Source organism: Nothobranchius furzeri, chromosome 3 (genome assembly GCF_043380555.1).
Source record: "Nothobranchius furzeri strain GRZ-AD chromosome 3, NfurGRZ-RIMD1, whole genome shotgun sequence".
NCBI classification, from domain to species: Eukaryota; Metazoa; Chordata; class Actinopteri; order Cyprinodontiformes; family Nothobranchiidae; genus Nothobranchius; species Nothobranchius furzeri.
Genome location: NC_091743.1, coordinates 59,762,867 through 59,776,194, shown reverse-complemented (window position 1 = coordinate 59,776,194; position 13,328 = coordinate 59,762,867). Strand labels below are relative to the sequence as shown.

At 39.2% G+C, this 13,328-nt stretch overlaps 1 protein-coding gene across 2 annotated transcripts in view; it reads left to right on the top strand.

Annotated features, from left to right (window-relative positions):
* The window catches only part of LOC107385374 (cadherin-22), a 298,526-nt gene that overhangs the window by 207,280 nt on the left and 77,918 nt on the right, over window positions 1-13,328 (top strand). For both annotated transcript variants that reach the window (XM_054751944.2, XM_015959211.3), the window contains 2 exons: window positions 446-702; window positions 7,586-7,722. In XM_054751944.2, coding sequence (XP_054607919.2) covers window positions 446-702; window positions 7,586-7,722 — 394 coding nt within the window. The remainder of the gene's footprint in view (window positions 1-445; window positions 703-7,585; window positions 7,723-13,328) is intronic.

The window sequence follows — 13,328 nt, the reverse complement described above, 5'->3', positions numbered from 1 at the left end:
CTATGCTGGAATGTTATGTGATGATACAACTTACTACATCCCATGCTGTAGTTCTTTTTTAAAACACAGAACAGTTTTGTTACCTGTTTGCCCGCTACGTTTCGTTTGCGGCTGCAAACTTCCTCAGGCTGACGCTGATGGTGGCGTCACTTCCTTCTCCGGTTATCCGCCACCATCAGCGTCAGCCTGAGGAAGTTTGCAGCCGCAAACGAAACGTAGTGGGCAAACAGGTAAATAAACTGTTCTGTGTTTTAAAAAAGAACTACAGCATGGAATTAGAAATACGACACAGCAAGAACACACCTAAGATGTACAACTTGCTACAGCCATGGGTTATACAGGTTTAGCTTCGTTCAATTAAAAAAGACGTGCTTACTTTTAAAATGTGACTGCGGACCATGGTGGCGACACTGTTTACTCACAAGATTGTTTCTTTTTTTTCCAGCCTTTGGACTTTGAGAGCAAGCAGACACACAATGTTGTTGTAGAAGCAGTAAACAAGCATGTTGACCCTCGCTTTGTGGACCTGGGGTCTTTCAGAGACCAAACCATTGTTCGCGTGAGTGTTTCGGACATCGACGAGCCACCCATCTTTCAGCCTGCAGATGGCACAATAATGGAAGTTCAGGAGGATGCCAAAGTTGGGTCGGTGGTTGGGATCGTCACTGCCCGGGATCCAGATGTGACGAATAAACCTGTGAGGTATGAAAGGGGTAGAAAATAAACGGAGTTGTTCCTGACTTACTGGATTTATTCTGCAGTTACAACATACTCCAGATTTTGTGTTGCTGGAGATGCCTTCTCACCTCTGAAAATGCAGAGTAGGAGAATTGTCTGCAGTTTCCACCAAGTCAAAAACTCAGAAACACACTTTCTGTACTTTGTTTACAGTTGCCTAAATTTTAAAGTATGTCACTCGATTCAGGTATTGCTCTAAAAATGTGCGTCACTTCCGAAGATCAAAATGGATTTATCCCACATCCCTATATTTCTCTTTGCATACTCCTTCACCTCGACTCTCAGAGGTTTGCTCTGATTATACTTTTGCACTTATTATGAGAATAAATACATTTCAGCTTGGAAAATCTTCTGTTTTCAGCTGTATCAAGAAGCATTTGTCTTTAAACCCAAAGCTAAAGATAATATTCAAGGGATACTATGCAACTTTTTCAGCTTTTTTAAATTGTTTTCTTCAGCCAGTATGTGTTAAAATGATCCTCTACAGCAGTGGTTCCCAAACTTATTTAGCCACGCACCCCCTTCTATGTCCCGACCATGTCGACGCACCCAGCCCCCACATCGGGGCATGGCTCTCTCTCTCTCTCTCTCTCTCTCTCTCTCTCTCTCTCTCTCTCTCTCTCTCTCTCTATATATATATATATATATATATATATATATATATATATATATATATATATATATATATATATATATATCAGATGTCAAGCTAAACAGAGAGGGTTAAAAAAAATTCCCTATCACTTTCATTTTTTAAATAGTAATTAATAAGCATTCGATACCATTACAATTTCCTTTGATTTCATTTTGAATAAATATTTAGAGTGCCCAGGTAGCACATAAACAATGCAATTTAACGGTTTTCTTAAAGTAGGAACGTTTAACCTGTGCGGCCAGAGCGCTCTCCTTCCTTCTGCTCTGCGTAAACCTGAACTGATGACCTACTTGTGCGTAATCATATGTCAATAGGGGACAAGATATAGCCATGATGTTCACTTTTGCCTCAGACCGACTTATTGCTGTTTTATGGTGTGGCTGAATCTGCGATCCGCTGTCATGCAGACCGGAATAACAAATGCTGCAGTAACGTGAGTTGTAGTCAGGTTCTGAGTCACTGGCTGGAGCGGACCCGACTCATCCCAGAAGCTAATATCTTAATTTGACCTTGAATGAAAAATAACCTCTTAAAAGTTTTTATCACGGTGGAGGCAGCGTTCATTTCTGCCTTCAGTCTGACGGCGCGCCGGAGTTAAAGCAGCGTGTGCGCTTATTAAATCTGTGTGTGTGTGTGCGCGCGCGCACGCGCGGCACAGCCGCTCAAGTCACCGCGTCTCGCGCTATTTAAACCAATGTTGTAAAATGACTTCTGCCCAGCCCAGATGTGCTCACTTGTGCACCCGTGGGCCGTGGTTCCGCTGGAACACGTCTGACCTCTGACAGACGCACTCTGAACTTCAGATCTTCAGCGCGCTGTCAATAGCCTGAATGGGAATCATTTCTTGTTATTTTGTTACATCCACAATGTTCTGTGTGTGAGGTTTACAATGTCAGAACACCTGCAGGTGTTAATTACAATCTGCCAGAATGACTCGCCACCTTCAGATTTCTCCAACACCGTTAAAATGATCAAATACGGAACATATCGGCGTGCGCAGGCCAGAGTGCTGAAGCTCGGCGCATTGTTATTATGAAGCTAGGGCACATGCGGAGGACACGCACGCGCGCAAAAATATACTTGTTTTCAATTACATTTATTGTGCCCGCTTACCTTTTCTTAGGCCCACCCACAAATGAGTTTCTGGCTACGCTAATGGTGACATATGACAGACTTCTCTGAGCTCCGCAGCCATTACACTTTTCACCTCGTGCACCCCCTAGCGGCAGCTCTCGCACCCCCAGGGGTGCGCGCACCACACTTTGGGAATCCCTGCTCCACAGGGTTAATGAAATGCCACTGAGACCCCACCATTCTCTGTGGCCACTTGCACTTGCAACTTCAGAGTCGCCGGTCCGGTCCCTGTTATGTTCTACTTTATTTAGTCTTAGTAATGTGGAGCTGAGGTGCCAGTGCTGCAGTCTGCTTCCAGTTGCCTGCATGTTTTTGATCATGAACACAGCTGATATGTTTGATTTAGTGATTAATCACTCCTGTAGAAACTAATGAAGGCTGAAGAGACATTTCAGATGTTAGGTTTAGGTGCAAGACGAATGCACAGCGAGGAGATACGTTTTACTTTAGGTTTCACAAAAGTGGGTTAAAACGGACTCATAGCAAGCTAAAACTACCCAGTTTTCCTTTAAAACACAATAAAATAGCTTTATTTTTATGTTTGTATGAATTTATTTTGAGGGATTGAACATTGAATGTAAACTTATTGGCATAAGTTTTTTATTTATTTATTTTTTTCTGGAATCGACTGACAACCTAAAAAATGCTGAAAATGGTGCACTACACAGCTCATTGCAACAAAGCTGCATGACCCAGTATTCAGGTCAGTTTGATATTGCTGACCCTTTTTTGTTGTTGACTCAAACACAAACTCAAAAAATCGAGACACTCAAACTGCAACAGCAGCATGCCACATAAATTAAGCAGGCAGAGCTAAAGCACACCATGCTACTTGGCTTGCAGAAGTCATGGAAAAAGCTAAATTTGACACTCCCCACTGCAGTGTGGAAGAACATCTGCCACTCACTTCACGGTTCACTTTTAGGGCTAGTTGTTTACAGAAAGTGAATTTAACCATTAAGCAACAAATTGGTCCAAACCGATATGGATGCACGGCTGTGTGCACAGCTGGGTTCTTTGCAGCAGAAATTTTAATTTAAATTTTTTAAATATTCCTTTTTTTTCTCCCAGGCCTAATGTTCAGTACTTGCCCTGCTGGAGTAAAGCCATGCCAACAGTTACAAGATCAGCGCAGAGGGGTGTAGATGAAGTGTTGGAGACAACTATTAACACTACCCTCTAAAACCACGTACCCTGCAGAGTGCTGTTTCAAAAGGAATAAAAAGACAGCTTTTAAACATGAGACAAGTGATATTTTGATCAAAGCTTGTCACAGAAATTCCAATAAGAGCTTAGAAAATAGTTTATTTTTGATTTTTCACTAAATATAAACAGTTCTCCTCTGCGTGTAGTTAGTGGAACTATAGGAGGGAAACTGGTTTTAAAACAGTTATTTTTAAAGCATCTGTAGCTACAGAACAACAAATGTAGCAAATGCGGTCATGGAACACTCCTCTCAGGTATCTTCCTGAAGATGCTTCTGCCAGAACCAGAAATCCACATTGCCACAGTTAACGAGATAACGCTAAACACCAGTCGCCGTTCTCTAGGGCCAAATGTCTTTTGTTTTCCGTGACTTCAAATGGTGTTTTCTCTTTGTGGCTCTAGTAGTTTGTTCTAAAGTTGAAGTGGTAGCCGCCGTCTGTTTCTCCTTCTCTGATATCACTGAGCCACAAACCTCTCACACCAGTGGTGTCTGTTGCTAAATGCACAAGTGTGTTGTGTACGGAGGGCCCAGGGAAGTGTGGCGGGTCGGAGAGAATAACCACCAGATTATCCAATAATCGCTTTCAGTCAAAACTGTGTTATTGGCAGAGCTTTTTTGATGTGAGAGAACCACTTTATTATGTTGGTGAATGTTCTCAGTCATGTCAGGTCATGGTAATCCAAAAGGGTTCAAATGAAGGAAACTCGACTTCTTCGGTTTCTTGAAGTTTCACTTCTCATCCGAGAAGCTTTGTCAATTTGGACTGTAATATGGGAGGGTCAACTTTATGAACTGTAGCTCTCTATTGTTGCTTAGCAAGCAGACACTCACTCTGAATACCCCTCCTCCCTAGCCTAGTGAACTAGACCAAATTCTTGCTTTGCAAAGTTTAAATAATACATTTATTTAGTCTGGCTTGCCAGGCTACCTCCTCCCTACACTCTGATAAATCATTAGGGGGTAGGGAGAAGATCGAGATGTTTTCTCTTCATATGAAATGCACAGCAGATCACTGTTTTAACTTCAGATTACTTTTATGGATAAAATTTCAGTGTCTGTATCAAGGTCTTCGTGTAGAAGAACAAATGTAATCTGAGATGGAGAAAGTGAGCATCTCACTGACAGAAGATACACCAACGCACGTACAGAATGTCCTCTGAAAATGACCCTGATCAAAAATTCTTGACATCCAAAGTTCTACTTGTGATAAAGCCCAGCACAAGGAACACTTGAAATGCTGTATTTGGGTGGTAACTGTGTACATGTATATATGATGGGAAAGATAGGGGAGTTTCTGTGGTTGAATGAGTGGGAACACAAAGACAGATTTAGGCATCACAGCTTTCCTAAACTCCACCTAGTGATTCACTCAGATTTGAGAGTAAAAACACACATAGTGTTGCTCTCATAACCAAAACTAAATTTACATTCAGTCTAGGAAAGAAAGAAACAAATGGCAATAGCTGAAAGTAGCACTGAGCTATAAAACAGCACCAAAATGTCTTCATATTTACATTAATGTAGATTACTAGAGCTGTGTGCATTTCAGTGATTCAGCCTCTCCAAAACATAAGGACGATGCTGTGTAATAACAATATGTTGTTGTGGGATAGGGTTTCTTTTTAATGATATGTTGGTCAGTGAGTGATATTGAAGCAGAAAATCAAAGCCTTAACTCTTCCTTTTCTATCAATTAGTCAATCATGTGTGTTTTATTCCACATCAGTTTATTCCTTCAACAACAAATCGCCTTCCTCAGTTAGGTCTGAAGAATGCTGGCTGGCATCTCTGTCAGAACCCGTAAGAGCTGATGGAACCCATAGTTCTTTATTATGGTTTTAGTGGGTGCAGTGTGTGTGTGTGTGTGTGTGTGTGTGTGTGTGTGTGTGTGTGTGTGTGTGTGTGTGTGTGTGTGTGTGTGTGTGTGTGTGTTTTTGGGGGGTTAAGATCAAAGAAACCTTTCAACAGTTTTTTGTTGACTCGCCAATCTTTTCAGAACACCCAAACACCATAGAAGAAAAAAAAAATCTATTTATCCTTTTTCTTGTGGGGCTTGTGAAAATGTTGGTGCTTTTTTTTATCTTCCCTGCTTTTTACCTCAGAGGAGATGACAAACAACCACACGCAACTAGGGACGATTTCAGTAATGCTTCTGCAATCTCTTTGTTTGTATTCATTAGCCTAATACTTGATTACATTTGTCATATTTTTGTTGTTGTAACCATTTTTAAGTTTGATAGTTGCTGTGTATTTATGTTGTTGTTTTTTACAGTGTAAGGGTAAAACAAAAGTAGGGGCTTCCATTTCTTTTAGACATTTTTTACTTGGGGAATTGTGGGTTTGTTAATGTGACTGGTAGTGATCGGTCATCTGAACTAAAGCTTCACATCACAATCCAAGCAGAAAAGGACATTTTAAATCAAGATCACATTTGAGACTTGTTCCTTTTCCCCAGAAATCAGAACAATTACAAATAAAGCATCCACCCTGGACGTGCTTCTCTGGTTCATCTGGAGCTTTGCACATGGGTTTACCTTTGTAATTTACAGCAAGGATTTTTAGTATATCAATAGAAACACACCAGGTAACTAGCAGAAACAGCAAACAAACAAATACATAAATAACAAATATTTTTCATAAAAGCACAACAGTCTGCTCTGAGTGGGTTGAGTGATGGGGGATTGATCTGACACACCTGGTGCTGCTTCCAGCACATTGTTTTAGTTCATGCGCACATGTGATTTGTTTGATTTAGTGATGAATCTATCCTGTAGAAACTAATGATGTCTGGGGAGACATTTTAGCACTTAGATTAAGATGTTAAAATACCACTATAAAAAGCTACCCTTGTAGATGACTAATTAATGGTTTATAGACAATGGATTAATTAAAGCTGCAATGACAAATTTGGAAAACAAATGAGCTTAAAACATAATTGTTCATGCCTTTTATATCATTAAATGCCAGCCGTTTCCTGATCAGTGAAGCCCTTTGCTGCCAGCATTTTTCAGCGTTTCCCATTTTTTTTAAAGAATCACAGAACGTTGCGCTCTATGATGATGTCAGGGCCAAAACTACCAAAACAAAAAGGACACTCGTCTCTTACATCAGGAAGAATCCGCGTGTTTTGAGTGTTATCCATTCTTTCATAATCCGCTGTCGAATTGTGATCGGCAGAGGTTTTTTCAGTTTGCACCGCACTTTTTTTTTTTTACTGCTTTACCAAAACGATCTCCTAAAACATGGATTTTCTGCTTCCTGATCACTTGACGTGTGACGTACGCAGATGAAGATCGGCTTTAGAGCTGGGATGTTTGTTCTCACGGTGCGGGGGCTCGTTCCGATGCCCACACAGTAAAAAATGCAAATGATGACTTTGTTCGTCAATGGCAGTTAATGAGTTAATATTCTAACATAGTATAGTATTTAATGGAGAGAAAGAGACAAAACTGACCAGTTTTTTAAAAAAATACTGAGTAAAATCTATGATCATCTCTATATTTAATCTGGAGTTGGTATATGAAACATTTCAGATGAATTTACAACCTTGTCAGTACAATGAGCATTTGCAAACATGTTTCAGCATATAAAATTGTATCGCTGAATGGTAAAATTACATGGCTATCAAAGAGATAAAAATAATAATGCACTTATGTCTGCTAAAGTTCCTAATTGATGCATAGTAAACACTCACTGATGTATAAAATGTTACAGATGATTTAATAACATATCTATGAACTATTTATCAGGGGATGAGTGCCAATTGTCAAGTTGTACCAGTCTGAATTAGCTTTAAGAACAGTTTGTGGATCCTTTTAATTTATTTTTGTAACTTGTGTCTTTCCTGTCAGATTCTCCATTGATCGGACAACAGACCAGGATCTGATCTTCCATATTGATCCGGACTCAGGTGCCATCACGCTGGGAAAGGTTTTGGACCGAGAGACAGCGGGCTGGCACAACATCACCGTGAAAGCAGTAGAAGCAGGTAAGCTGGTTTCTGATATAAAATGATGTGAATTTATAGAGCTTTAAAGTTCTGGGACCAGTAGTTACCAACGTTTTTACACAGCAGCAAGTCTGTTTGCTTTTTAGCTTTGAAAAGGCAGGAAATAGAACCGTCATGGCAGAATAAAAGCAGATTAGTTTGCTGAATACAAAAAACTAAATCATAGTGCAGTGCTGTGAAGTAAAAGCTGATCGATAATGCCAAAGAATAATAATACTCTTTTGAAGTTGTTAGTGGTAACTGTCCATGCATCGTTGTGTTTCTCATATAGATGGTAAATATAGTCATTATTTGAGTTTCCGTGCTTACAAACACGATAATATAAAAGGAAAGTTGAGCCTTTTTTTCTTCATCTCACTGGGCTATTTTGTCATAGCAAAGAAAATGAAGAACGTAATAACTTGGGGAAGCAGGGAAGTTATTATTATTCCATTAAAAGTAAACTTGGAAATGGAGGAGGTCTGGTTTTTCTCATTTTTTCAATTTTATATAGATGGAGTGATTTTGGGATTGCAGTGAAAGCAGAGGAGATTGAATTCTGCATCTAACTGGGATCTGCCCACTCACACAGAGGAACAAAAAATGAATAAAATAAAATAAATGAAATAAAATAAAATAAAATAAATCACCATAAACAAGACAGAAAATCTTGTTTCCTTAGATTTTTTTTCTTCATATTTCTCTAGACTCTGATTACTTCAAAATTCACTTAAACCTAACGGTATGCAATCTCGCACAATGGGAACATTAATACAAAATTAGGCTGTCTGAGTCCTCTTGGAGTATAATATGGGTCCCTTTGTGTTCGATCTCTTTGTGCTCGGCAACGTGTCAGAGGTGCATTTTAATGTTAATTGAACATTTAAAGGGGCCCCACACCTTTCAGAATCAGAAATAAACACACGCCTGCACTTGAAAGATAAAGCTTCTCATGCTGCCATCCATAGAAACATCTGCACAGACAAAGTCGGTGGTCAGCGCCATCAGAACTCCCTTCCAGAATGTTTCTTTATCGCCTGTTAGCTCACACATCCCTGAGAGTTGCAGATACACAGACATGAACTAGACAGAGAAAGTAGACAAAAAGGGAAAAAATGAGGTCACAGGAGAGTTGGGAACAAGTTCAGGGGTTTAATGTTTGTGCTTTTCATGTTTTTACTTTTGAAGTGCCCAGCTGGTTAGAGCGTTTTAAGAAAAAAACATTCCCCCATTTTTTCTCTTAGTCTTCCCTCTCATTAAAGCTAAAGAGCCACAAGGTCAAATTGTCTGAGGACATTATTAAGCTGATATTTTGTGGCATAACCTCTTAATTATCCCAGTCCATTACGAACCTTTGAACTTTACTGTTGCGTGTGTACAAGTATTGGACAAGTGACATCAGCTTCCTGACAGTCGTGCCGTCTGTTCTCCAAGATTAACCTCCTGCTAGATAAAAAGAAAACTAAATGTCAGGTGTTTTATTTGTGTATGTGGGCTCTTGCTGTTCAAGAGCGCACACTATTCTAATACCCCCCCCCCCACCCCCCACCTCCCATTCTAAAAATAAGTGCACAGAGTGTGCTTTCAAATTCACCCTATTAAAGTGTGCACCTACTTCTGCAGATGCTGTTACTATGAGAGATGAAAAAACTCTCATCTATATAGTACTTGTCTTCCATCCACATCGCAGAAAGCCTCCTGAGTACAGGAGGAGCATTTAATACACTGTCACTAGCCAGGCACTCATGCTTCCTGGCAGTCTTCTCCATAGAAATGCATCAGGTTAAGTTAGAGTGACATATAATTTTCAAGAACTGATAGCAAGTATGATACCACCTTGCAAAACTGCTTTTTCACCCAGACAGGTGGGTTAAAAAAAAGAGCATCACCCTCAGGGCAAATACATAAGAAGAAACTGAAAGTCTTCATCTCTTGCTCTGTTGCAGGGAACAGATATAGTATATGGCATAATTTCCTGCATTTGCTGTCTGGCAAACTATGCAGACTGTTTGACTTTTATGCCATTTGAACACTATTCCCTGAAAGTCCAAATGAATCACACTCTTGTTGGAACATGGTGAAGGGAGATACATTGGCTCAGGGTTGGAAAATGTGAGGGAAAAAATTGATCTGGACTGCAAAACAAAATAGAATTGTTTTGTTTGTAAAGGATGCATGCAATTGCAGAGGTTATATTTAAATGGAGGTCAAAATGTTATCAACTTTAGTAACAAAAGTGTTTAAATCAGGAAATGCTTTTGCTGGTTTTGCACATAAGAGTTACATTTGTTACATTGGGTAAATGTGGTACTCTGCATATAGTTAAACTACAAAGTACTGAACAAAGGTGGGATTATGTATTATTGTAAAATAAGAGTATGTAATAATAATTTTTATTTTCTCCTCCTTGATTATCAATTTCATTTTTTTTTTTAACTGGGTCATATTATTGTCAGTATAGCTGCAAAAATAAAACGGGATAAAAAAACGTGTTAGGAGTTTCTGATTTTCACAAGCTCCTGTTGCAGGAACAGTTTAGCTTTTCCTCAAAAATCATTAAATTGATCAAGAAAAGTATGAACTTAGTGCTGATGGTATTGCTAAGAATAAACACAATTATCTTGCTATTGGTTTTGGGTGATTTTAAGATAACATCTCAAATTATCACTTAATACACATAAAGCCCACAAAGGCCTTCCTCATCTTAACCAGTGTTTACAACCACAAACTTCTTGATTTCTTGCGTCAGAATTTTTATGTTTTATTCCTCCAATGAGTACTTTTTCTCCAATTTTTTTAACATATTGCTATTTAGCATTTCGTCCAATTGGCAAATAGCTTTTTTGTCATGTTCTGTGTCCCCTTGGTCCCCAGCCCCCTCCTGTTTGTCCTCTTTGTTCTCCTCATGTGTCTCCTGGTGTTTCCCAGCTTCTCAGGTCTCCCCTAGTCACCCCTCTGTAGTTTTATTTTCTATAGGTTCAGCTTTTCATTTTAGTTCCCTTTAGTGTTTGTGTCCTTCCCCACTTGCTAATTAGTCTCCCTTACTCCTCTTGACATTAGTTGTTTATCTTTACCCTTATTTTCTAGGTTTAGTTATTTCGTGTTATTATAGGTTATGTTATCTTCCCCTCTGCTTGGGTTTCCCTTCCCATTTAGTTAATTGATTTCACCTGTCCTCCCTCTAGTTCTCACTCCTCACACCTGTCACCTGTTCCCCTGACTGGTTCCCTCTGTGTTAAAAGCATGTCTTGTCCTTCAGTGTTTGTTGGGTCATTGTCGTATGTGTCTGTGTTGTCCGTGCCCCTCTTGAGATTCTCTGAGTATGTGCTCATGTGTGAGCTTTTGTTTGGTTTTGAGCATTCAGTGAGTTTTTTGAGATTTAATCTTATTTTTTGTGCTTTGGATTTTGGCATATCCTCCTTTAATAAAGGAATTTTCTTTAAATTACTCCTGCCTTGAGTCGTTCTGGTGTTCTGCGTTTTTGGGTTCAACCTCCTACACTCAGCGTGACATAATTAAAAAAATAATAGTAAATATATATAATGTATACAAAATGTGTGTGTATATATATATATATATATATATATTTGTGTGTGTGTACTTTTGTTTATATTTAGTATATTTGTCTATATTTAGTGTCCATTGTGTGGGATGTTTTTTTATCAGCTTTTGAAAGCCTGGATTAGTGCAATGAAGATTAGAAGACTCTATTAATAATTGTTTCCCTCTCTTTCCAATTTCACCTCACAGGACAATGAAATGTCAAAAATTGAGAATAAAATGTGAAAACTGCTGATGGTGAAAAGCACAAATGTTAAAAGAAATATACACATCATACTCAACAATCACAGTAAAAGTTTTGCTGTGGAATAATGATGTTGCTACTGCTCTTAAGAGTTTTAAATTAAAAATGATTTGCTTAAAGGAGACATGAGTTTTTAATAAGTGATAATAGTTTTATCATTGATACACAATATGTTTATGAAGTAATTAGCACTAAATCCCTCTCACATAAAGCCATTCCAGCAGTTTTGTTCTTGACATGTTCAGTGCCTTCCAGTATGAGCCATTTCAGGGCTCTGTCACTTTAAGGAAACAAGCTGGAGCTGGACACGCCCACCCACTCAGAGGTCAGGCTGCTGAAAGCTGAGATGCTCCTGTATCTGGCAAGAGCTCACACACACACACACACACACACACACACACATACTCCCAGGGGCGTAGCACCAAATTCTGGGCCCTAGGTACAAGTCTTCTAGGTGGGCCCCATGCTCAATTGTGTAATATCTCTCTTACACATTTTATGCCATGCTATAAGACAAGATAATAAATATGATCTCAGTTTAACCTCTATATTGAGCAAATACAAATGCCAGCATAATAAAAGTGAAATGCCCAGACTTCACATATAATTATTTTTATTTGCCAACAATGTGTTCAAACATTAATCCTGGAATTTATTTTCCAGTAAATGCCCACTGACGGGTCTTCATGTTAGCAAAATCCCTTATGAGATCTTTAAAGTCCAATCCTTTGGCTAATTGGCTTTCAATAGAAAGAAGAGCTAGGCTGTTCAGTCTATCCTGGGACATTGTTGATCTCAAATAATTTTTCACCAGTTTCAGTTTGCTAAAAGCCCGTTCACCCCCAGCAACAGTCACAGGTAGTGTGCAAAAAATCCTCAGTCCAATACAAACTTCTCCAAAAATGCTCTGTAATTGCATCCTGTAGATGGAATTAAGCAGCTCAAGAGGAGACATGGGATGCAGTACAGAGCCTTTGCACTTTCACTGTAAATAAGCCAGTCTCTTCTTATCTTCTCATGCCCATTGGCTGACTTAGCATATTGAAGATAATTTGGAAATGGCTTGCCCTCCATATCTTTGGGTGTTATTTTGTCGATTCCTGGTGTTTGATCACTTTTATTCGCCAGTCTTCTGACAACTGTATCTCTCTGTTGACCAGTGAGCTTCTCTGGCCATAGTCCTGGATCCTCTGGCAGACACTCATCTGTGTTGCTCAGCCTCTCACTTTCTTCTTCTTCTGGCCTCTCCTCATCATCCTCACTACCTTCAGAGCAACCATCCCCTTCCCTATCTTCACTTACATCATCCTCTTTCACATATTCTATCTCTTTCTCTGCTGCAAGGGGGACAGACACCACACAAGCAAAATGGATCATGAATTAGGTCAGCAAAATATAACCTAACATGTCCTTTCAGATAAATCTGTTGCTAATGATTGCTTGTAAATTGAATAACTTAATTGTATCGTGAGCTCAGGGGCGGATTTAGGACTGAAGAAGATCCGGGGCTTAACACACAAACACGCGCGCACACACACGTGACACGCACTAGTCAACATCATATATATTTGTCTTGTACCACATAATTTTTTAATCTAAAGCTACATATTAAGCATATTCAGGGCAGAATATTGTTCCTGTTAGTGTTTAGTGTGAGATGAAAGTAAATATTCACTTTCCAGCAACTTTACCTGAGAAGCTAACTTTAGGCAAACCAGCAACACAACAAATATTTTCAAATAAGACTCACAAACCTGAGTCAACACCAGTCTCATCAAAGCTGGGGTTCTGTAATTGTACT